This window comes from Trachinotus anak, unplaced genomic scaffold (assembly GCF_046630095.1).
Source record: "Trachinotus anak isolate AG129_WGS33_773 ecotype Australia unplaced genomic scaffold, CSIRO_AGI_Tana_v1 ptg000021l, whole genome shotgun sequence".
NCBI classification, from domain to species: domain Eukaryota; kingdom Metazoa; phylum Chordata; class Actinopteri; order Carangiformes; family Carangidae; genus Trachinotus; species Trachinotus anak.
In genome coordinates, this window is record NW_027273872.1 from 7,295,308 (window position 1) to 7,320,649 (window position 25,342).

Here is a 25,342-nt window from a genome sequence, read left to right on the forward strand (position 1 = left end):
CTCAGCATGTGACACAACAAGGAAGTTTGACTGTAACGTTTCAATAAAACAAAGTGTTGCTTTTTAGGAAATATACATGTAACACTGTTTTCTGTGTTTGGCGGTCTTCTAGGATGCGAGTTCTCCGTGGCGTGAAAAGTAGCAATGAATAGGAAATAGCAGCCGTGTGTGTCGTTGTAATGCTCATGCAACGTTGTGTCAGGGAAAATGTTCATATCGCTGCTTATTTCCACTCTAGGGTTACTGTTTCCACTTGGTCAAACATCACTCCCTCTCGTTATCAATACATGGCCTTTTAAGAATGCGACGGCTGCAGGTAGGCCTTGTGGTGTCTAACTATACGGTATTGCTTGAAAAGTTTCAGTCCAGAGCTCAGTCATGGGACATTTTGTCCAAAATCTGCAAACAAACATAGAATACCAATAGATACCCACTCAGAACAGTATTTGTGTATGTTGGTAATTAGTTTCTGTATATGCCTGGGTGTTAAATAATTCACTGAATAGCTTACCTCAGTTACAGGAAATTCTGCATAACACTGTGCTTTATACACTATAGGCTACTATACTCTCCTTATCCATTTGAAAATGAGAACTGTTTGGTTTGGTCATTAGTCTGCTTGCTAACAACCTGTATTGGCCATTATAAAAGCGTATTTTCTATTTTTAATGGTTTCCAAAGTATTCTGTAAAGAGGTGTTTTTATGTGGTGATAATTGAAAGAGAAGTAGAGGTTGGATAAACCTGCAATTCTGTTGACGGTCTGACATGACTTATTTTTCTAATATATCATCTACTTTATGTTTTTTGAAACCCATCTGTTACTTATCGACACCTGCATGTCTAACAGTCCAGTTAGCTGCAGACAGTGGTTGTAGTTTTATAAATGAATTCAATAGTATCATTTACTCATGTCTGTGCACAGTCATTTTCCTCACCATCATGTAAGGTGGCTTAATGTGACGTCCTTGACTTATGATGGTGTAAAATCTAAAAAATATATATGTAATTTAACAGTATGGTTATAGTGTTATGGTGGTTGTATTCGCTGAGTGTACGGTGAAGGGCACTGCATTATTTGCTGGGCTTAACTGTGAATAATCCGCCCTCACCCTCTTTAGTATTTATGATTCTTCAGCTTAATTATTTTTTTTCATTCCATTCCTGATTAAATTTTAATAAAAAGCCTAGAACTGAAATGATAAGTCCGTCAAATGACTTGTTGATCAACAGAAAATTAATCAGCAATTAATTTGATTATTGTTATCTATTTATCCATTAAATATGTCAGCCATCCTCTGGTTTACTCTGGTCTTTGTCATATATGATAACAAATTAAATTGGATTTGGTCTCTTGTTGGAAAAAATAAATGTTTTAATACATCACTTCTGGCTTTAGGAAACTGTGAAGCAGTTTTCAACATTTTCTTGCATTAACCAAACAATTAACCAATTAATCAAGAAAATGATTGCCAGACTATTTAAGGGTGAATATTATAGTTACCCTATGACCAGTTTTCCATCAGGAAAGGAGACAGAGTGTTTATGTATGAGCGTTGCATGTGTAGTGGAGTGCAATCCCTGACAGGCTCCATAACCAGGATTTTCAGGAATTCCTCCCTTGTATTACTATAAAATGTTTTTTTTTTTTTTTTTTTTTTTTTTTACACTATACGGTACTTGTGAATCTATTGCAGCTTAACCGCCGAAGTATGTAAGACCATCAGAGTCTTAGATGCTGATAGAAAATGGGCAGAACCCACTCGTCTTCATAACTGCCATTGCCAGCTCTGCCCTCACTCTATTTGATTTCCTTCAGGATGATACATTGGATATGTTCAAATTGAAACAGTTTCAGCATTGCTTTTCACTTATCAGTCAAGTGGAGCTCCACCAGGTGCAAAGCTCAACATGAAAAAAAAAGATAGAAATGTGTTGAAAACACCTCACGCAACAGGTGATTAAAGTGAACTTAAAAACTCACCATTTGAGAGATGGATACCCTTTAATTTATCAGATGTACATCACATGTTTTCCTCGAGGTAGCCATGAAAATGAAAAATGTACCAAGCCATCCATTCTGTAGGTAGACATTTAAAAGTGAGGTCTGTGAACCACTACTATTGATCCACACATGCAGATCTCTTTTCCTTTGGGGGCTTATGGAAGCAGCTGACAATAACAGACTAATCTCCTCTTCCATTCTGCAGCATTTTCTAAGTAAAAAAAAGATTGTAATGCTGAGTTTAATATTAAAAAAAGAAGAAAAAAGAAAATTACATCCTGAGACAAGAGCACTTACCTAAGATGGTAGATGAACAGAATTTAGAGATGGATAAATCATAACTGATGTGAGGAGGAATTTGTGGTAGTATCCTGCTGAACACAGAGTAACGGTCTGAGAATTTAGTGGCAAGCTGGTGACAGTGCTACCAGTTGGTATTTTGATCCCCCATGGGCACTTGGGGGATCAGTGACCAAATGCTTGATGCTTGTCAGCGCACGCTCCTTGTTTATTAGAAATTTACTGTAGTGGTCATCTTGTGCATCATCTGAACTTTTAACTCTGACTAAATCTGCTCAGACAGATTTTCTTTTTTTCCTTTTTTTTTTTTTTTTAAGATTTATAGATTTTTTTAGATTTAGTAGTTAACTACATCATTTGGCCTATATATTTAAAATCGTGCTCTACAAGACAGCACTAATATCGAATATTACATACTAGATATTACAGTCACTCCGGTAATTCCTAAATTGTAAAATCTTCTTCTCTGAATGTTTAATTTGACATTTACTGTCAAAAATGTTGTAAAACATTGTGATACAGTAAAGTTCCTTCAGAGCAGGACAACTTTTCTTTGTCAGCAGTGTCTATGTCAGACTCAACCATTTTCTGTTAAATAAAGACTGACAGGACAGAGTGACCCTATTCTTCCACTCCCACAGATAAGGTTAAGCTGCCTAAATGTTTGGTGGCCCTGACAACATGCTCCAAATTCTCTGCACGCTGTGAGGTTGTGTTTCCTATTGTGGGTGCAGGGTCTGTTTTGTAGTATATTGTACACTGAATGACTCTCTGTCTTCTGTTTTGTACTGCAGCGTGGAGTGTCCTGCAGTCCGGTGGCTCACTGCTGGATGCAGTGGAGGCGGGCTGTGCCCGCTGTGAAATGGAGCAGTGTGATGGCAGTGTAGGCTATGGCGGGAGTCCAGATGAGTCTGGAGAGACCACACTGGATGCCATGATCATGAATGGGTAAACCATGACACTAACTGCACTTTTATTAAAAGTAAAAATAGGAAATGACATTGTAAAGCATATTTGCATATTGGCAACATAATGAAGCAGTAATGATCGGTAAGATGGAAAATCTATTTTGCAAATATGACGTTTTAGCACTTTTGGTGAAAGCTTCACTCTCCGGCAATGCTCTCCTTCTGAATTCCCTAAATTGTAGAAAATATGAGAAAGAAACAGCTCTAGATAAACAGAGAACTGTTTGTGATTATTTTTAATCATAAATGACCTACGTATAATTGAAAATGATGACAATCTCACACTAATTAGGCATCTGCTGCTGTCAACATATTGTGTAACTGTCGACAGTTAGCTGCGGTGCTGTCTATGCATCTTAAAAGTTTACGGGTTTAACCAGTTGACCTTTCCAGCCAGCCGTTCTTTAATAAAGCACTAATTAAGAGTCTCATTAGGATCTGAAGGCTTGCCAATTATTAGGTCCTTAAATACAAACATTTACACACTCAGAAGTTTTCACTGGAGGCAAAAGTCAGCACACGATGGAAGACAAAAGACAAGCAGCAAGCTGTTCAGTATTACTCTGAGGAATGTTCCTTCCTCCATTTTACAGGAAAATTGACTTCCTCTGGTTGTGTAGTCATGAATATGTTCTAGGGCGAGGATTCAATATAGCTGCATAAGAAATGCGGTAGTTATCACTGGCAGACATGTTATACACAGTGACTGAGAACGAGAATCGAAACACCTGTACAATTTCATGCAATCCAATAGAACAGCCGCACAAAAAATAATGCATTTGTAAAAACTCTATAAAACAATGTTCAATTTTTGATATAGTGCCAGGGTAAGTTGACTCAACTCTGTGGTTTAGTTTGGCCTCTCAAGGCTTTAGTTTGCTGCGGTGGATAAATATTAGAAGCATCTCTCAATATAAAGCAAATCCATGAAGCCTCCACCACAACCCACAGCCTCAAAAACTAGATCACAGATATGAGTTCACTTCACTCTGACACCAGATCAGAAAAACTGAACATTATACTACAGATTTAACATTTCTAGTCAATTGCACTGCATTGAGAGTTCCTGTTTTACAATATGATTAGCTAACTCATAGATATCAGACACTGGGGACTGTAACGTTAACCTGAGCTGCATTTTAGGGGCTCCACTCATTTTGCTAATCAGCTCATCTCAACCACAATATATAAGGGATACAAATAATATCTACACAGTTTACTGGAAGAAATTTGTGTAATATTTATTGAGTCAAAAGCTTCTGAATTACCAACAACAACACACTATTTTCACACACCTTTGGTCTAATTTGCTTCATCATCTACAGTGTGATATAGAAATTATCTGTGCTAATCACTGGACAACCTTATATCAAGGGGACATGGGGTTAGTTGAGGGAGGACAGCATCAGCTGATTTATAAAGCTCATAGACAGATTTTCTTACTGTCTCTTAAATCTGACATTACTTGTGTCCAGCGGCCCAGCAGGAGTGTGTTTTTTCTCAGTGTGTATTCTCTGTGAGCAGGGACACAATGGAGGTGGGTGCAGTTGCAGACCTGAGAAGAATCAAGAATGCCATTGGAGTAGCAAGGGCTGTGATGGAGCGCACTGAGCACACACTGCTAGTGGGAGAGTCAGGTATGTGTAGATTTATTTCCCCACAAGTGTACAGCATCAGTCATTACAGGATGTAAATTCAATTCACTGACCGACAGAGTCTAACACCCTGTTATTCTAACAGCTTCTTTTTTAAAATGCTGTTGTGTCGTGCCACGGAAGAAGGGGAATAAAATATGTTTTATGAGACACCGTGATACATGAATTTACATTAGTTATCTTCATCAAGCAGCTGTCACATTAGCACCAAAGCCTTTTAGGCATTTATGTAATGCGTGGTTTTTGCAACACTCGAATAAGCTTTAATCCGTTGGTCAGTAGCATAAGCAGCTGGTGATGAATGCATGGGTCAGAGCTGCAGTATAATGCTCTGAGCATAAATAGAATGATTGCATAACAGACAAGTGGCCAGAAAAGGAAACATACAGTCCAGACAGTATTTGGACCGTTGAATGTTTTTTGGGGAGCTGTGTTTTCGTCTACATGTTAGGTCATGCACAAAAGAGCTTATACACGGCTCAGAGTTGACTGACAATGATGAGACTCAAAAAAGCTAAATTCCATCAGAAAGAAATCAAAGGTGGTTTGCACACAATTTGCACAGGGAAGAAAAACCTCCTGGTAGAGTTCTGCAACGCAGATCTCTGGACCAATGAAACGCAAATCATCCTCTGTCAAAATGGAAAGAGGAAGATGTGAATTAAAAAAGGATCAGCTCATGACCCAAAGCCACCACCTCAAATTGTCAAACATGGTGCTGGTTCTCTTGTGGCTTGGGCATGACGGCTGCCAATGAAACTGGCACACTGGCATTTATTGATGATTTCACTGCTGACAGATGCAACAGGGTGAATGCAGAGGTCTGCACTTTCTCTGTGCTCAGATTCAGCCAAAGGCATCAAAACCCACTGGATGACATTTCATCATTGAGCAGGACAACGATGCTAAACCTACAGCCAAAGAGCTTTTCAGGGTGGAGAGGTGGAGTAACTTTGACTGGCCTGATCCTACTGAGCTGCATTTCACTTGCTGAAGACCAGACTGAAGGTAGAGATCCCACAAGTAACAAGAAGTTGGTTACTGTGGAGGCCAGGGAGCGCAGGGGAAGATACAAAGCATCTGCTGGTGTCTGAGACTTCAGGCAGTCACTGAGTGCAAAGGCTTTTCCACAAAATATTGAATGAAATGACTAATTATTTAAATATTATTTAAATTATTAACTATACATAAAGATGTTTTATTTTGACTTACCGCATATCTGTCTAATTACATTTGAGTGCTTGCACTATGTTAGCCACTGTTTTAAAAGGGTTATATCTCCCACACAGCTCTTTCAATACTGATATACAGTAAACCTACGCAAACTAAAGCTGATACCTGGCACTTTGATGTAGTGTGCATTGTTTTATTTCAACCTGAATGTTGCTGAAGCACAAACCCTGAAGAACAGTTAATGTGAAACTGTCCAAATACTAATGTCTGGCAAGTGAATCCTTTTAGTTTTTTTTAAGGACAGTAATAAATGAATACATAAATGAGTGGAGAAAGACGAGGAGCACACCTCTCTCTGCAAGTCAGTTAAAGTGAAGTCCAATATTGAAGCCTTTTGTCTCTATGTGAAAAGTGTCTCCTAAATCAAATAATTTGGCTCATATGTCAAAATATCACAAGACCAACTTATTGTATTTTATACCAGTGAAATTCAATTCATTTGGCTTTATTCACCTGTAGTGGACCGTCATTCTTATGGAATGCTAAGGTCACTGCTGTAGCGATGTAAGACTTCCTCACAAGCTAGAGCTACAAGCCTAAATGAGATGAGATCGCCTCCAGTCCCTCCTTTATTTGTGACCCTTTGTTTTTCTTATAACCCAAGGTCAGTGTGGAGCAGAATGTGTAACCTGACCTGAAAGTATTGCTTCTCTCTTTATAGCGTCTGTGTTTGCTGAAAACATGGGCTTCATTGCAGAAGACCTGACTACCAACAAATCTGTGAATATTTTCTCGCAGTGGCTGAAGGGCAACTGCCAACCTAATTACCGAAAGGTGTGTGTGTGTATTTTTCTCTGACTTGTTTTGGCTACAGGCATGCTGCTTCTAAAAGATTGATATTAAGCTAGGAAATTGACAGGCATACTAAAGCAGTTAATAAAAAGTCAGCTTTTGTGGTAAAGGTGATGTCCTACAGCGCTGGGCTTTTTGTTATTCTTTAAAGCTCCACCTGTTTACCTCCCCAATAATGTCCCAAAGTCTCCAGAGTAAGAGTTGTTTTTCCTTTCAAGTCAGCTGTTATCTTTCCAGAGAGAGTATGCAGTGCTCTATTGATCAAACTTACAATATTTACACTTGGGGCTGCCTAGCACAAGTAGTCCTCTATTGATGGCCAATGTGCAGCCTCGCTACAAAACTTTAGGAGTTAAGTGCCTTGACAGTAGTTAAGGAATGGAAGACGCTGATCAATTCTACCATCCAAGTTCTCCCTTTCTTCACCTTTTCATGCCAAACAAATGCAATACTTTTTAATCAAAATTAGTCATATATACAGTAGTTGGTGCAGAGGCATAGCAAACTTTCACCAGTGAAAACTGAAAAATGGTTTACGATAAAAGTCAGAGGAAAGAATTCACAGGATTGGTCTCCATATATGCTGTGTGCATCTAGCACTGCCATAAATTGTGCAATCCACGTACTTTTAGAATAAAAAGGATATCAGATGTAATAAAAGTGTGGTTAGGTGTGGTTGTGTTTAAAATTTACAGCTGCACCAGCTTGAGTCTGCAGAGAGGTGTCATTATTCTCCTTTTACCTTGTAAACAAATTATCCTGTTGACAGGCTTTTTTGTGAAACTTCAGATTGTTGCTGAGGTCACTGGAGAACAACTGTACCTGTATTATTTATAACTAAAGAGATTGTTTTCAAGGGTTTTACCCTCACCTTCATGAAATGGAATATAACTGACTTCGTTTTATGAATAATGCACAGGCACTTTCATAAAACAGACTAGTTGAGCCCAACTTTGGTTTACTGATGGCATAATGAAAGCCCTGTAGAAAAGTAAAGCTGATATGGATACATATACTAAATGAAAAGATTCTAGTTTTGTTTTAATATTTCAGTTTAACTTTTATGGCTCCAAGCCTGCATTTTGTTACGGTTCACTTTAAACTAAAAATGAGACTTTTGTTTCCTAATCCCACTTATCTGTGACATCAAAGGAGCAGAAGACACTGGATGAACTTTTCACACCTCTGTGCAGGTCAACCTGGTACACTCAGTCACTCATGAGAGCAGAGGAGTCGCCCTGAGGTAGAGACACAGAGAAACCTTTTGTCAAACGACATGGCACTCTGACAGATAATCACATCCTGTGCTCTATCCAGGTCAGCTTAGATTGAATGAGCTGCTACAGTAGGCTGTCTGCGTCTCAATAAAACTGGTACTGGACTGCTGGAGGACACATTTTGGCAGCAGCAGGAATTTAAACTGGGATGTTTTGCGCATGAAATAGTCCAGACCACTGGGAACGTAATTTTTGTATGACTGCCAACCATGCATTGACAATCGTGCTGATTGTTCAGTAAGTAAATGCCCACGGATCAGCATGTCTTGCTTGTGTGTATAATGCGCGCGTGTGTGTGTGTATATACAGTACATAGTGGCATTCTGCAAGCAGCAATGACGTTTTCTCTCCTTTCAAAAGAATGTATTTCCAGATCCTTCCATGTCCTGCGGACCCTACAAGCCCAAGGCCAGACTGAAACAGAGGAATAGGGCACAGCATGCTAATACACGCTCCCATGACACCATAGGTAGGTTTTTATCAGTTAACAGTCAAAGTGAGGTCAGCTTTCCTCAGGCATTTTATACTTCAGCATATAAGCACTTCATTGAAACAAGACAAGATGAGAGCATGTTTAGCAGCACAACGTGCCAAAAAGCCGACTGAAGCAGAGCTTATCAGGGTCTGATTTGATGTCTCGTTTTTGTGTTTCTGTCAGAAAAAGGATCCAATCTAGTCACAAAAAACAGTGTAAGCAACAGCTCACACAAGGGCTTGAAATGACTTTGTCACACTGTTTTCTAGCTACTAGGATACCAGAGTGATGGCTGATGTTTCCATACCACTTGTTTTGTTTTTGCAACAGGGATGGTGGCTCTTGATCAAGATGGTCACGTGGTTGCTGGTACATCAACCAACGGACTAACTCACAAAGTTCCAGGGTACGTAGGTTATGTTGATATTAGTGTCAAAAATGAACAGAAAATGTATTAGTATGCTTGGCCTTGGGGAACATGCGTGTGAGAAAATAATGTATTCAACAGGTTTTATGCATCTCATATGTTTTAGCCTGCTGCTGAGTAAAAACACAGGTGTGCAGGTGTCTTTAAATATTTAATATAGGGTTCTTTTCAGTTGGAAAGAAACTATGAGAAGAATCAGTGTTGTTGCTAAATTACAAAATCAATTTGGTTGAAAAGGTTACATAATGCATTACAATACTAAAAGTTATTATGTTGTATATCTGCATAGGCATTCAATGCAGCACCTAGAAAGACAAACATTAACAAATATATTGATTAAAAAACAGAATTTAACTGTTTGTTTTTCTTTATTTGTGTATTATATATGGCAGTGGTCTGTGTTTAAACCCTGTCATTGTCCTGTCCTGCAGACGTGTTGGGGACTCTCCTGTAGTTGGAGCAGGGGCCTATGCAGACAGCTCAGCTGGTGGTGCTGCTGCTACTGGAGATGGAGACATCATGATGCGCTTTCTACCAAGGTACCTCACCTTTTGTCCTCTCGTAACACTGGTCATGTTCAATTAAAAATGTCCTTCCCATGTTGTTACCTTGTGTCATTGTGTGCTTCTCTGCATGAAATAGGACATTTATAAAGGGAAGGTCAGGAATCTGTGGGCCTACACATGGGTTTTATTTATCTCAGAAAAAAGGACCCACTAAAGCATGTGAGTGATGTGACAGTATTTTTCAGTGTCAGCAAAGAATCTTTAAAAATATGTATGAAATTTTTCCTGTACGTTGCAAAACAAAAAAGTGAGACTAGAATTTCACTTCTTGTAGGAAAACCTTGATGACCTTTATCTAATGTAGTATATCCAGATTCCCACACTTTATGGTTTGCACACCAGTTCAAAATGTATATGAAAATAATTTCCTATCATAAATTTTGATCCATCCCTAACAGTGTTGCATTCAAAATTTCATGAGACACGTTGGCTGGAACCCAACTCCTTCATGCACCCTCACCAGGGTTCATTTCCCAGCCACCTTTTTGAAGAACAAGTCTGTTAGATGGCTTTTTCTCCACTGAAGAATTATATTTCCGAGAATATTGTCATGCTCGACATGTGTAGCTTTTAAACAGCCAATTTCTGGTGTGAGCATTTAGGTGGAAGAGCAACAATGACAATATAAAGAGTGGAGTGGACTGTGTTGCCCCAAAACTGTCATTTGTACAATCCACAGAAGAGGCGAGATGTCACTGAAGCTGCTGTTTGTTTCCAGGCTGTGAGAATATGGCAGTCTCAAGGGTTTTTTTTAAAGCTTTATTTATCCAGGATATGTTGGTGAGCACACATACTGTTCTTTTAATTTTCACTGTTTTACATTCATAGTCACACACCACCACACCAGAGGGCTGCCTGTTTCAGTCATATGTTTCTGAGTCACATCCTGGAATTACTGGAGGTTTCTTTTTTCAAGAAGACCTTGCAGGGAGTGGACTGAAGTGTGTTTGTCATTCATTCTCCGTGCCCTAATGTTTCACAGCAGTCTGGATATTTTTAATTGATAAGTGTGTTTACAAGCCTGCCAAACCAGCCAGGGTTGGGCTGTTTTAAAGCAACATGTCATGTATGTAGGTATGCAGGACTCTACAGTGCCAATATTTCACTCATATTTCCTCCTTAAAATATAGATGTGCAAACTGTGAAAATAATGGAGGAGCACAGTGTGCAAGTAAAGATTACAACCATAAGACTGTATGAAACTCCACAGGGCTTTTAATTTAAAACAACGGATACAGTTGTACACATTTTTATGTTGGGCCTTTTTGAGCCCTGTGAAAGTGAAATTTAGTAGCAGTCTACATCACAATGCCTATTTAATAATGCTGCCAGCATCCATCCCTCCATCCATTTTCTGTACCGCTCACCCGAAACCGGGTCGCGGGGGTTGGAGCCAATCCCAGCTGACACTGTGTGAGGGCGGGGTACACCCTGGACAGGTTGCCAGTTTATCACAGGACTTAATGCTGCCAGCATTAGGACAAAAGAGTCCAATGTAATAAATAGTTTGTTAATACACTTTGTTACTTTAACATTTTTCACTGTGCTATTAAATTTCTTTGTGCACATGTGTACTTCCTGGGAACCTACAACTTCAACTCTATTTCCTGCCACAAGATACAGTCAAATGTAAACTATCTCTCTCCAAGAAAGGGGACTTTTCCTCAAGCTTATCTGCATGCTGTCTTGTGTGGGAAAAAAACACATAACATAATACATCTCCATTTTTTCCCACTTTAAAATCCCACAGACTCATTGTTTTATACATTTGACATTAGGCTAATGGAGTTAATGGCACCTGTGTAATTTAAATTGCAGTGATGGCAAATTACTGCAATTTCTCCACATGTTATGTGTAATACAGTTGCGAACACCTGAAAAGTATTGTCACGACTTTCTTGCATAACATGGAGTGCGGGTGTTTCTATTTTTAATCAGTGTTACTTAATATCATATTTGTTTGCACGAGATTTATCCCCCGCCATAATCGCTAGCACATCCCCGTCATCATCCTGGTTGGTGGCCTTGACAGCACTCGTTAAGTTTGCCTCATGTGTACTGCATGTAATCCTGCCAACAGTTACTTGGCCGTGGAGCTGATGAGAGCCGGGGCAGATCCCTCGGCAGCCTGCAAGACAGCTATTTCCAGAATCAAGAGGCATTACTCAGAGTTCTTTGGAGCCATCATCTGTGCTAACACAACAGGCCATTATGGTGAGTGTTTGGGTTCACAAATATAGACTATACAGCTTCCTGCCAAAGGAGCTAAGGCACACACCTGACACACACTCACATATCTCTGAAATTTCTCTAAATAATTAAACTGCAAGTTAAAATTTCATGACATTCTTGGAAAAGACAACCCAGGATTCTCCAAATCCAGTGTAAATTAGGCTTGTACGGGTGTAAAATAAAAAATACATTCAGAAGTTTTTAGCTTTTAAAAAAAAATGATAATCAGATGAATACAGGCAGTTACTTATCACACATATTCAAAGACTGCGTGGCCAAATAAATGGTCTCTCTGGAATCTGTCATAGCAATGGAGAGCTTTAATCCTTGCAGACTCCAGCACAATCCTTTCTACCTAGTGACTGCTTTGTTCTCATGACAACAGAGACATAGTTTAAGTCACTGCAGCAGCTGAGGTACCCATTTCTCTTACCTCCGTCAGGGAAATCATTAGATAACCTTTTCATTTTCAAACAATCTACAGTTTGCTCTGGATTATATCTATTTACCTTGTATCCTCAATGTTTAAACAGCCTGCTTTGCACCACAGTGATGAAAAATAAGATTGGAATGTAATAAGACATTAAAAACAAGCATGAGACATGAAAAACTTAAGAGACGGAGATTTAATTAGTCTTCAATTTCCTGAAGTCAAGGTTCTCAGAGAGAAACTTTAATTTCCAATAAGTTAAACTTATGACACATTCACATATGAAAAGAAATATATTGAAGGGAAATTTGTTGTAGTCCATGGATATCTGCAGGATGTTTTAGTTACTTCTCTGAGTGTTTATGCGCCTCCGTGATCTGAATGGAAAGTCTGTAAAGAAATCTTTGAATTATTAATCTCGGAGGCTCAGAGTATCTTAATTTGTGGGAGATGCTTTTATGCTAGACTTCAGCCGACTGTGGATGCAGCCAAACTTTACTACAAAGGAAAACTGCAAAAAAATATCACATTAATGTTGGGGGAGCTGTGGCTCTCAGACATATGGAGGGATCTGAATCTGATAAACAGGGATTATACCTCTTTTTCCTCACCCACACTGTCTACTCTTAACTATTAGGATTAACTATTTTTTTATGTTTCATAGAAGGTGATACATTTCTAATATTGGACAACAGACTTTGAGACAACACCCCAATTACTATAGATTTTAATATTAGGTTCTGAAAAGAAGAGCACCATCTGGAGGCTAAACACTGGGGTTCTAAATCAAATGAGGCAGCAAATAAGGCTGCATATATATAAGATTATTGATGGGAAAGTGTCCCCATTGATTCTTTGGAATAAAAGCAAAGCTGTTCATAGTGGGAAAATTATAGGCTATTGTCCTAAGCAGAGAAAAGGAAAAAATTGATCATTTACAAACAGAACAAAATTGTAGAACATACACAGAAAGACAATGAAACAAAGAAAAGCAGAAAGGATAATTTATTAAATAAAGCATCCTACAACAAATTCCATACAGAGCAAATTAAACCCAACAGTCATTTGAAACTTAAAAAAAATGTATACACATATCCATTCGATGAAACAAAGATGGAATCCTTTTTTGACCTGATAAAATTAGCTCAAGTGAGGGGCGAACTAAATAAGCTTCTAATTAGTGTAATTCCATAAAAAGATAAAGACATTAAAAAGGCAATATCAGATTTAAAACACAGTAAGGCCGCAGGACCACATGGTTTTCCCTCAAAGTGGTATACGGAAATGAATGATCTGCTGATTCCTACAATGACGAATAACCGTGTGCTCAAGACTCACATATCTCCCTCTTGGAGAGAGGCAGTGATTTCTTTGATACCAAAAAAAGGGTAAAGATAAACTTGAATATGGAGGTTATCAGCCAATAAGTGTACTGAACCAAGATTATCTTTACTCTCATTCTTGCAAGAAATGAAAAAATACTTCCTCAAATAATAAGTCTAAATCAGACAGGTTTTATTCAGCAAAAGCAGACACAAGGTAATGTGACTGAGCTTAGACTAAAAAAATAAACTCCAGGCAGTATTATTGAGCCCTGATGCAGAAAAAGCTTTTGATCAAGTCATTTGGGAGTTTTTATAAAGAGTATTACAAAAAAATCTGGATTTCATCAGAGCTTTATTAAAACTATTCTAACAATCTATAATAGCCCAAGAGCAAGAATAAAAATAAATGGAGCCATATCAAACTCATTCAGCTTGGAACGAGGCACCCGACAGGGCTGTCCAAAAGAGCCCATTACTGTTTGAAGCCTTAAGTCATGGGATCACTCAGAATAATATTATTACAGGTATGAAAATGTTGGGTCAAGAACATAAAATTTATTTGTGGATGAAATCTTAATTTACTTGTCAAACCCAGAGAGTTCATTTTTGAAATTATTGTCATTCTTAGATAGCTTTAGTTCCATCTCAGGTTATAAATTCAATGTTCCCAAGATCCAAATACTATGTTTCAATTACAGGCCTAGACAGATTAAGCTCCAGCATCTAACTAAATTCAGATCTGGTTGACATGAAATATTGGGAGTAAAAATAAGAAAGAAAATTACAAATTAGTCTGCCTTAAATTTTAATGGTAGGTCAGAGAATGAAGGAGACTTTCCAATTGAAATACCTGAAACTATTCAATGACTGGGATCATAAATTAGTATTGGGTACATTTGGCAAGAGAAAAATCTAAATCCAAGATTTCAAATACTTCAATAGGCTAAGAACCCTGCCTAAAGGACTATTATATAGTAGCCCAACTGAGGATCTTGATTTGCTGATGTAATTCTGATTCTAATGCGAGATGGAAAGAAAAATGTCCATAGTAGTTCCAATTCAGACATAAAAGACTAATTAAAAACTTGATGGAAACAGGTAATAAGTGGATCAAGTCATCTCTGAAAACACAGTTAAATACTACCACTGATTTTGAGGAGCTGGTGCTCTCATGACCTCAACTTTTTTTTAAATCAGGGGACACTGGGCAGTTTTCTCACATTGAAAAGACTACACAGCTTTTTTAAAATTTCTTAAGGTACACTATCACACAAAGAGTCGGAGAGTCAAAAGGTATTTGAAATCAACCTATTGAAAGTTTTTATTAGTGCCTATAGGACGGATTTGCAGCTTAAAGTAATTTTAAGACTACATGGGGGACTTCAGGAGGAAAACAAACCTGGGAAACAGATACATCCTGTTAGTCTGGAAATATTTTGAATTTTAATGGAGGTTATCAAGCTCAACCTCATGGAGAGTGTTTAGGTGGAAGAGTCTCAGTAGATGTTTTATCAGACCTATTCAGAAGTCTGAACACTCAGACTTTCAGCCACTGGAGGAACTGTGGCTCCCATGAAGCTATTCACCACCACTGGGTTGGGGCCTGTCCAAAGGTAAATACTTTTTGGCGTAGGAGTTATACAGAATTATTGACTATATTCAGGGCAAAAGTTACTTTTATTTGGGACAACTCCATTTTAGGCTTCTACATTCAACATGTACAAATATTAAAACAAAACTGGACTACTGCAAGAGAAACAGAAATGACTTAATCCGGACACCCCATCCATAGTGGACTGGTATGATATTGTTTATGAAATCTTTGTAATGGAAAGAAACCATCTTCTCCATGAGGCTTCAGGAAACTACATTTGAAGAAATCTGGGAGACATGGAAAAGGCCTGTTTCCCCCAAACACCCTTCTTTTGTGTAAATTTGTTTTGTGTAGAATTATACTGTAAAAAGCTGAAAAGATGGTTCGCTCTGTAAAGGTATCCAACTAAAGATGACTGTGTAAATGATGATTCCAAATAAAACATATAAAAAAGAAAACATCTGCATTAATACAGTAACAGTTGAAGGAAAAGTTATATTATTCACTGTCAAGATAGAAAATGTAAATATAATTCACATTTCAACAGCAGTACTAAATGTGTAAACTTGGTGAGAAGGGACAAAGTTTTGCTCTCCTGTGAAATCATTGTTTTCTCTTTTGTCTCCCCAGGTGCAGCCTGTAACAAAGTCCCTGGCTTCTCCCAGTTTCACTACATGGTGTCAGACTCTGAGTCAGACACACCACTACTGAAATCTGTGGACTGCTTTTGAATGGTTTCTGAATGTGTGCATCCATTTTATGTACAACTATTTTGGTTTTAACTCATAAATAAAATGAATTAGAAAAGGAAACGCATTTGTCACTTGAAATTATTATAGTTGCTGCTTTGGCTTGTTTAGATTTTTTATAAGATTTATCACAGTTTTCTAGTGGTTACTTTGAAACCTTAAAAAGATGGACATGGTCAGGTCATAGTACAATTTAAATGCAAATAGACACTTAATAAGAACATTTTTTTTACAAACTAGTGACTGGGCATGATCTGAAGAATATGTTTGATATATATTCTCTAATACATGTATATTTCAGGACAGACATACCGGCATAAATATAAAGTTATTGCATCTTTGTCTATCAGTTTACTTATATGAATGCATTAACAACCAGGGAGGATGGTTACCCCTGGTCCATTCGCTGCCCACTGAAAAAAATCACACTGTTTACTCTTTTGAAAGCTGCAGGTGTAGAAATTCCGGCCATTGTTGGGTCCTAGTTTCAGAACAGTCCTCATTAAACAGCGTTTACCATGGTGACAAAAAGGGAAGTGCAAGTCTGCCCACTGCAACAGAGAGAATAAGGTTTCTTTGAGTTAGATTTTTTGCAGTCATTTTAATCTGATGCAGATTAAATGTTGTAGATGCAGAAGATACTTAGAAATGATTGAAGGTATTTATTTTCCAGGCTACACAATGCAGTAGAGAAAAGTTTCTTTCCATTTTCACCTCAAAGAAGTTGCACTTGGTCTCTCTGGGAAGCGAGCAGGCATAGAACTGTCGTCCCTTATTCTCCCCCTCCTTATGCACCACTCTGAGGACAGCTGGACGACGATGGGATGCACAACAAGGGGCACTGGGACTGGAAGAAATAGAGGAGCCGTGGCTTGTTGCTCCTATTCTGCCGGTACTGACAGAAGTGAAGAAACAGTCTTATTAGCTTGAAATAAACTGAGAATAAAACACAGGAATACCTGTCACATCAACCCTTATTAGCGAGCAAACAACCACTCCTCAACTGTGTGTGATGATGTGTGTGAGTAATCATTGTATTTGCATGATATCCTACCATAGCTATTTATCAATCTGAACTTTTTTAACAATGCTGTATTAAAAATTCCATAGTAAGATGCTTTTTTATCCCACTCATCTGCCTGAAGTTGCAAAAAACTTCTCTTATTATAAACTTATCCATGAATAGCTAAGCAAGAGATTCACTCACCCGGAGTTGGGGGTTCCATTTTGAGCATTGTTACTGGGAAAGGGACCGTGATCAATTCTCATTTTCTTGGATGGGTGACTGTAGGAGGCCAGAGATTCCCAATTGGAGAGCTCAGCACTTTGCTTCTGCCAGCCACCAGAGGCATAATTGGGGCTTGTTGTCCCTTGGCAGACGTTGTATTTATATAAACCTCGCTCTGCCGCCAAGGAATTCAAATGACTGCCGGCTGGGGAGAGTGGGGAGTTTACAGGCTTTGGCTTCTTGCTCAAGTCAGAGAAAACAAGGGTGGAAGTCCCGAAGGCAGACCTCCAGTTGACTTTGAGCTCCTCTTGTGGTTTCTTGAAAGCAGTGCAAGGGTACTTAATCAAATCAGCGGTGAACGGGGATGCCTCAGTGCTAATGTCGTCTTTGTGGACTGTGAAGATGAAGCCAGGGTGAGAGACTCATTTCATGTTCAGCAGCTGCAGCGTATTTAGATGGTCAGGCTGCTCTCGTAAAATGCAGGTGGTTGTTAGCTTTAAGTGGTTAGCTTGCCATAAAATTTACCAGTAAGCAGAAGACTGCTGCGCTGTGTAGTCAATAAGACAAAAAGTCACACAATCTGTTGTGCTGATGATGCCCTTATGCAAAATACTGTGAAATGTATCCCCATTTAATAAAACTTCAAAACTTAGCAATGGTGAACTACACTCCTGGAGGACTACAATTAATTTGCCCCTGAGCAAGGCACTTAACCCCCAACTGTTTTAGTGGCGCTGCACAGTGGTCAACTAATATATAACTGTAGAAATGCAAATCAGGGTATTACTGAAAAAAAAAAAAAAAAACTTTCCCTGGAGAAACAAGTGTCCATTATTCATTTGCACATTTTTAAAAGTTTAACTTCATCTAAAAATGGAACCACTGTCATTAATCACTCACACTCATGTCAGTTCAAATAAATGCAGATGAACTTTACTGTACAAATGTATTGAGATCTAGTTAAATCCTATTTGCTTCTGTTTGGACAGCTTACAGCAACATTGTTGAACACAGATGGTTACAAGTACAGTATTTACATTTTATACAAGCATTTACCCCCTTTGGACATTTACATACTTCACTGTTTTACAACACTGAATCAAAGGAGATTTGATGTGGCTTTTTTTTTTTTTTTTTTTTTTTAAATACTAATCAACAAAAACAATGTTTTTAGAGCTCAAAATTGATTTAATATAAAATACTGTAAATGCAGCCAGATGCCTGAAATTGCAGGTTTCTGGTGTCCTGTGCACAGTGTGGTTTCTGTGGAATGAGAACATCTGAACCAACTGCAGGAACCAATGCCAAAATGACAGGCTGACATATGATAGTCAGCAGTTTACCCATGCCTGGGAAGCTCAGCATAACAAATGAACCATGGGCAAACTCTAGTCTGGAGTGATACTCATACGGCTTTTCAGCTGTTCAGTCAGCTATCATTTGAAAAATATAATTTGAAACGTGGGAGTATGATCTTTAAAAAAAAAAAAAACAACAACTATCGAATAGAAAAAAAAATTACAAAGTAAACCATCCAACTGCGGTTTGGCAGTTACAACAGACAGATAGCAAAAACATTTCTTTCAAAGACTCGTTCATAGCTGTCGAAACGTCTCTAAAGACGGTCAGAGAAAAATGGCCAGTTGACAGACATGCTCATTACTTGCGCAGCCACATAGAGACACGACTACAGAGAAAACAGCCTGTTTGACTGTAGTGTCACTTCAACGGCTCTGTGTTTGGTGCCTTGCTCAGAAGTACTTAAACATCGATGGCAAGCGATACGTGGGATCACTCAGCTAAACAGCCAAACTATAGCTACTATTATTTTATCTCTTGCTAACAAGGACGTTCTGTCGCCTCATTAAATTCAGTGACAGTGAAGCCCGAACATTTTACTCACCCTCAGGTCTTGGAGTGAGGCATGCATCACAGGCTTTTGCTGCTGGCTGGTTGATGAGCGTGCAGAGCTGACAGGCCCAGTCCTCTTCCTCCTTCTTAGCCACATTATCATTGGTTCTCTCATTGTGTGCCCAGTTAGTCAGACGGTTTCTGACTGGGAGCTTACTGGATAAAGAAAACACAGGAGAGACAACAGCGATTCTAATAAACCTTTGTTACTAATGGATGAAACATGAGCGCTGAAGCAGAAATCATTCTACTGTGTTAAAACTGGGCTCTGGAGCCTTTTGTGTTTACACAGACACACACAACCATCAATGAGGGTAGACAAATGTTTTGAACAATTAAACATTTTCTAATATTTTTTCAATCACAGAGAGGAAACTAAATACAAAAAAACACCTCACAAAATAACACAATACAGTTCAACAGCATCAGGAACTGAAAGCCTCTAAAACAACAGTAAAGTCGATTCAACAACTCTTTAAAGCAGTTTCAACAAAAACTGATCATCACAACCATGAGGCTCAAAGATAATTCTCCAGCAAGTCCACCAAAGAGACTTGTGCTCCCTTTGGGACAAGCAGGTGGCCCAGAAAGCAAAAGGAATTATCAGTCAATCCGACCATGTTCTGTCAAGTGAGTTCACTCTAACGCCCTCAGGCCGAACCACTACCTCAAGTCCTTCATTTCCTCCATCAGGCAACTAAACACCGACAGCTGTCATTTTAATAACCGTTACATAAAAAACCTATAAATTCAGTTGTTCATCTTATTATCTAAATTATTTAGTCTCTTCAAGAATTGCTACAAATGTGTGTGTGTGGTTTTTTTTTTTAAACTGTGAAGGAATTGCCCTTCTTGGGATTAATAAAGTTGACTGAATCTGAATCATCATGGTAGAATTTATTGCAGGCCTGTTGTATTACACTGCATTAGTAGTATCTTGGTGTACCTAATAAACTGGGAAATTAGTGTATTTTGCCTTTGGAAAGTTACACTTCCATACTGGGAAATGTGACATACGTTACTATTTCACTTTATCACTGTTTAGCAAAGGAGTACTTCCATATTTATTTACAACTTAAATTTCCTTGATTACTTATGAGCAATCAGTCCTTGGTACTGCAAGTGCAATACATATAAGTTATAGAACAACCGGGGTGCCCCAGTAGCCTATTGGTTAAGGCACATATCACATAACCATAACATCTGTCTTGGCTGGGGGACCTGTGTTGCATGTCTTACCCCCTCTCTCCACCCTTGTGTTCTGTCTCTCTCTATTCTGACCATCAAACCAAGGCAAAAATAATAATAATGATAAAAAATTTAACCATTATTATACCCTGAATATAGAAAACACAAAGAGAAAACCTGAACTTGACAAACATTTGCAGTTCAAGCAGAGGAAGAAGATGTGTGGGAAGACAAATGTGCTTCACATAATTGCCCCGAGCATACATGTTAGTGCTCTGACACGAAGCTCGACTATGTTTGACAAGACAGTAAATCTGCAATGCCAACAGTCATGGAGGAGGCAGGGAGAAAAACTTTCCTCACAGATTGCTTTATCAGCTGAGTAATGTGTTGTAAGGGCTTTAGGCTCTAACCCCTTGCAAAGCTTTGCTCAAACACAACCCAGGAGGTGTTGAGCCCGTGCCCTGTCTGGCAAACACAGCCTTATATGCGCATTAATTCCCCCCCCATAACACTTCCCACTCCCTGCCAAGCCCATCTGCCTGCAAAGATGGCCTCTCCAAATTTGAAGTTATTATCTGAAATGCTGTGGAACTTTCCGCAGAGGCTAGGTTTTGAAAAATGACACTTAGCTTAACGTGTTTTTTTTTTTTTGTATTATAGTGGTATTAGATTTATAGCAACAAAATGTATTAAGATTTTTTTTTTTTTAAGTTTTATCACATTTCTACTGATTATTATTGTTCATAAAAACTAACAAATTTTGGTACAAAATATGCATCTATGCTGCTGAGAAAAAACACTGTCATAAGAGTTCTTTTATTCTCACCTTAAACATTATTGTATCACCCACCTACACCAACCTTCACTGACACCATCCTTACAAGAATGGAAGACAATGCCTTTCCACTCAAAGTGGCAATGGTCTATGAGAATGTCTACCTGATGTCAACCCTGCTGGGATCTCCCTTCTGACAGCGCTCACAGAAGTAAGTCATCCTGCCGTTGTCTCCAAGACGACAGACTGTGATGACATGAAAGCACTGGCCGCACTGGGAGCGCTTGTAGACTTTGTAATGTTTGTAGAGAGGAGAGCCAGATTTGCGACACTGATAGAGACGAGAAGGGCAGACAAGAGTGAATAGAAAGATGAGGATAAAGAGAACAAGACTTGTCTATTATGCATGGAGAAAAAGGAATATTTGTTTTAGCTATTCTCTGGGCAACGGAGCTCTGACTTCTGCTCTCCTTCCTGGGCAATACAGAATTTAAAATTAATCCATTCTTGCAAGTCATGAATGAGGTGTCAGCAACATACCTAAAAGTAAATATGTCTACATCTGAATAAACAGGACACGTACAGATATACAACATCTAGAATAAATCAAAAAGTGTTTCCACTGATGAACAAAAGTCTAACCTTATAAAACAGAAGAGTAAAATCACGTGTCATTTTCACCAAGTGATGGATCTGTTCGTCTGTCAGCTGCTGAACCTGAGAATGAGGCAGCACAGTTACTTCCAGTTCACAGAGAGTGAGTAAGTCTTGTTTGTATTGCCCTTCATTTCAAAACAGAGATGAAAAGCGCCTCACAGTCAGCAAATCAATAATACACAAGCATATAACCAATAAAACAACCAGACATGAAGGAAAAACTGGATTTAAAATGATGCCACAGAGAAAAATTACATATAAGGTATTCCCAAGACTGGCATCTGAGGCAACAAGGACCTGACTTAGGCTCAGACAGTGCAAAAAAGAAAACACTGCTTGTAGCTCTTTCAGGACACCTAGGGGCTCGATAATGGAGGAGAAGCTCATAAAGATTCAGTGGTCCCAAAAGAAGAAAGGGCCAAAAGTCCTAGATTGATGTTTTGGTCCAATGTGCTATATTCTTATACCCCAGACCACATCTAATACTTTCTGAGGGGAGCAGAGCAGAGCCCCTGGTAATAGTTGAGTAATAGAAGTATTCATGCTGCAAAGTGTCTCCTGCTGTGGATAGGTCACTCCAAAAACCACAGTTTTATTCTATAGTTTGCTTAATAAAAATATTCCCTAAGAGCAATGTGAAGCACTGGACCTGTCACATTTCAAGTGATATGATTTCCAGATCAGGACCGGAAAATTTTTTATTTGTTTCTTTAAAATAAAAATATGTTATAAATCAGAAGGAAAAAACACATTTGAGACCCAATAAAGACTATATACATTCATAGGAAAAAAAGAAATTCCATTTCCATTTCCAAACTGCACCGAGGGAAAGGCATATCTATGCTGCAATGCGCTTGTTTGTCTTTTCCCTATTTCTCCATCCTCATTGCAATGCATCACACAATAAAACAAAAGCTTAAACTTTTTTCTGTAAGAGATGCCTTGCATTTTACCCTCTTTTTTTTTGTTCCTCTGCTGAACACAATCCATCATCTTTTCCATACCTTCACGGCTGGGTGGAGGCCCGAGTCAAACAGGGCTTCGTTTTTAATGATGTTGCCTACTCCCGGCATGACGGCCTGGTCTAGGAGAACGTCACAGAGCAGCCTGCTACTCTGGCTCCTCACTGCCTCCTCAGAGTGGGAGAAGCTGAACTTCGGGGAGCACACATCCAGACTCTCCAAAGCCCTCACCCTCTGCTCACAGTCCTCTGTCAACCTGCAAGTAGACAATTCTATAGTACAGGAAGAATTTTGAAAATATAAAGCTGCTGTTACAGCAAGTGTGCCACAAGGTCACTGGTGCACTTGTGAGGTCACACATTTTAAAATTGTTTCTTTCATATACTCTGCTTGAGTTTATTTGTTATGAGATGGAGCAGCATAGGTGAAATTTTCAAACAGTAGAAATAAATGTGTCTGACTACTGAACACTACACCAGGACCTTACAGTCAATGAACAGGACAAATGTCGAGGCAGACAGACAGTGTTTTTCATGCAACAATAGCCACTGTCTTCAGACGCAGCCTAATGTAGGACATACTCCCTGTATGAGACTCATACCCCAAGGTGAACTTCTGTCACCTCAATCTATCTAGGCTGGTGTCCCTGTTACCTCATTTCCACAGTGCTGTCAAAGAAGCACACGGTGTCGTTAGTCAGGTGTATTTCCAACACTGGTATGGAGCCCTTCCTATCCTTCCTCTCCGCAGGGTTTATACGCATTGATCCATTCATACCAAAGTGGACTCTAAAGGATGTGAGCATGATAGAGACAGAGAAAGAAGAGACACATTTACTTTAAAGATAGCGGGTCTCAATCCGTGTAAGACTGGACAACTAAAAGGACAGAGAGGTGGCCTGATGGTTAGAAGAATCCACTGTGTAATAGAAATGTCAAGCGGTCCATCCCAGCAGTGTGTTTCTATCTACAGCGATGTGTGCTACTGAAGTACTCCCGTGCAAAGCACTGGCAATTTTTCCTGCTCTCTCAAATCTATTCGGCTATAAATGTTGATGACTGATTTTATTTAATGCTTAAGGTAATGCTATAACTCTATAAATTAGGTGTGGGTGATATGACAATGTCAACAGTAGACAATATACATTTGTCAATTGTTTAAGATTATACAATACCATTTGTACAGTGGTATCTATCCCTCTAATATCACTTGCTATGTTAGGCCATGGTGGCCAATGTTGCACATTAATGACTCGATTATGGCTTTACTGCATTTCTATATAATTTCTTAATCAGTGTGATGAATTATTTGGATTTATTTGGTATTGTAGTATGCCTATGTGCCATCACAGGTTCTCAAATAATTTCCATAAAAAGGTACTACACCACAATGTATATCAATATTGTGACCTAAATTTACAAAATACCATGGCAATTGCAGTCATTAAAAGATAAAAACAAATTTCAATTATGGTCCTCAAACAGCAAACAACCCAAGCAACAATGACACATTAGTTAAACAAATTAAGCTTTTTTTTCTGGTGAAAATGTTAACAGTACAGCTGCAATTTAAGATTGTTTTCACTATGAATTAATTTGCTGGTTATTGTTTTTTTTTTTTTTTTTTTTTGCTTAATCCTTTGTCTACAAGATGTCAAAAAATAGCCTAAAATGTCTATCACAGCTTTACAGAGCCTGCTTGTGCTGTTTTTGAACCACAGGTCCAAATACCCAAAAATATTTAGTTTATAACTTTAATTGAAAAAGCAGGAAATCAGAGTCAGAAGATATGGTCTTGTTTCACTATTTTGCTTACAAAATGACTGAAATGATTAATCAATTATCAAATCAGTTTATCGATTAACTGACCAATAACAATAACAGGTGGTGTATTGAATTCTGTGACCCTGGTTGGTATTTTAACAATGATGGCTCCTCCACAGTGTTTGATAAATAGTTCCTACAACGTTTGGGTGGCAAAAATGAGTTTAGTGTAACACCAGGGTTGTGTCTACAGTGGAGGAAACATTAATCCCACGGTTAGAAAACACTGCTGGAGGGGGCAGACTTTAAACAGCACAACGAGCAGGTCTTGAATGAGCATTTATTTGGAAATGTGGTGACGGACAGTAGTAGTGTTCAGTCCACATTACCTCAGCGCCTTTGGACCAAAGTACAGGAAGAGCTCCTTCCCCAGAGTTTCCACACCGGTGTACAAACAACCGTAGAAACTGTGGAAGGCATGCCCCCCGGGGTTGTTTTTCTAGAAAGAGACATATCACAAAACTAAAATTAACTTTCGCTTGTTACCTCGCTGCGGAAACAGGGACATAACGTAACTCACGGTGGATGTTAGCAAACTGCCTCTGATCTCTTTTGCTTTCTGTCCTTTCTGGACTTTAGAGCGGATCTTCTCTCCGTTCAATGTGCAGCCCGGACCTTCAACCATCTTGGGGTTCAGTTTTTAAAGCCAGTTTCGTGTCAAACTGAGCATTAGCGGATAAACTTCCGACAGAAAAGGTTTGTTTTCGTTCTGATTCCCCGCCACAAAATTTAATGTTGCGCATGCGCGGTACGGGGAACTAGGGCGTT

The 25,342-nt window shown here is 38.8% G+C and overlaps 2 protein-coding genes across 2 annotated transcripts; one reads left to right on the forward strand and one right to left on the reverse strand.

Moving 5' to 3' along the window:
* Positions 1–5: 5 nt before the first annotated feature.
* On the forward strand, positions 6–16,090 carry aga (aspartylglucosaminidase). Its single transcript, XM_071457511.1, has 9 exons — positions 6–316; positions 3,099–3,252; positions 4,797–4,909; positions 6,822–6,934; positions 8,590–8,698; positions 9,035–9,110; positions 9,563–9,670; positions 11,778–11,911; positions 15,909–16,090. Exons 1-9 carry the CDS (start codon positions 208–210, stop codon positions 16,007–16,009), a joined length of 1,017 nt encoding a protein of 338 aa, XP_071313612.1. The 5' UTR covers positions 6–207; the 3' UTR covers positions 16,010–16,090.
* On the reverse strand, positions 13,346–25,342 carry neil3 (nei-like DNA glycosylase 3). Its single transcript, XM_071457510.1, has 10 exons — positions 25,095–25,342; positions 24,904–25,013; positions 23,405–23,539; positions 22,794–23,007; positions 21,775–21,849; positions 21,297–21,463; positions 19,159–19,322; positions 17,235–17,649; positions 16,742–16,922; positions 13,346–16,578 (listed from the first exon to the last, which is right to left on the reverse strand). Exons 1-10 carry the CDS (start codon positions 25,197–25,199, stop codon positions 16,396–16,398), a joined length of 1,749 nt encoding a protein of 582 aa, XP_071313611.1. The 5' UTR covers positions 25,200–25,342; the 3' UTR covers positions 13,346–16,395.

Coding starts and splice junctions, on each gene's coding strand:
- neil3 (XM_071457510.1), bottom strand. CDS start 25,199: ATGGTTGAAGGTCCGGGCTGCACATTGAACGGAGAGAAGATCCGCTCT. Junction 23,540..24,903: donor TTTGGTCCAAAGGCGCTGAG/GTAATGTGGACT, acceptor CACATCCTTTAG/AGTCCACTTTGGTATGAATG. Junction 21,464..21,774: donor TTACTCTTCTGTTTTATAAG/GTTAGACTTTTG, acceptor CGTCTCTATCAG/TGTCGCAAATCTGGCTCTCC.
- aga (XM_071457511.1), top strand. CDS start 208: ATGTTCATATCGCTGCTTATTTCCACTCTAGGGTTACTGTTTCCACTT. Junction 3,253..4,796: donor GATGCCATGATCATGAATGG/GTAAACCATGAC, acceptor CTCTGTGAGCAG/GGACACAATGGAGGTGGGTG. Junction 11,912..15,908: donor TAACACAACAGGCCATTATG/GTGAGTGTTTGG, acceptor TTGTCTCCCCAG/GTGCAGCCTGTAACAAAGTC.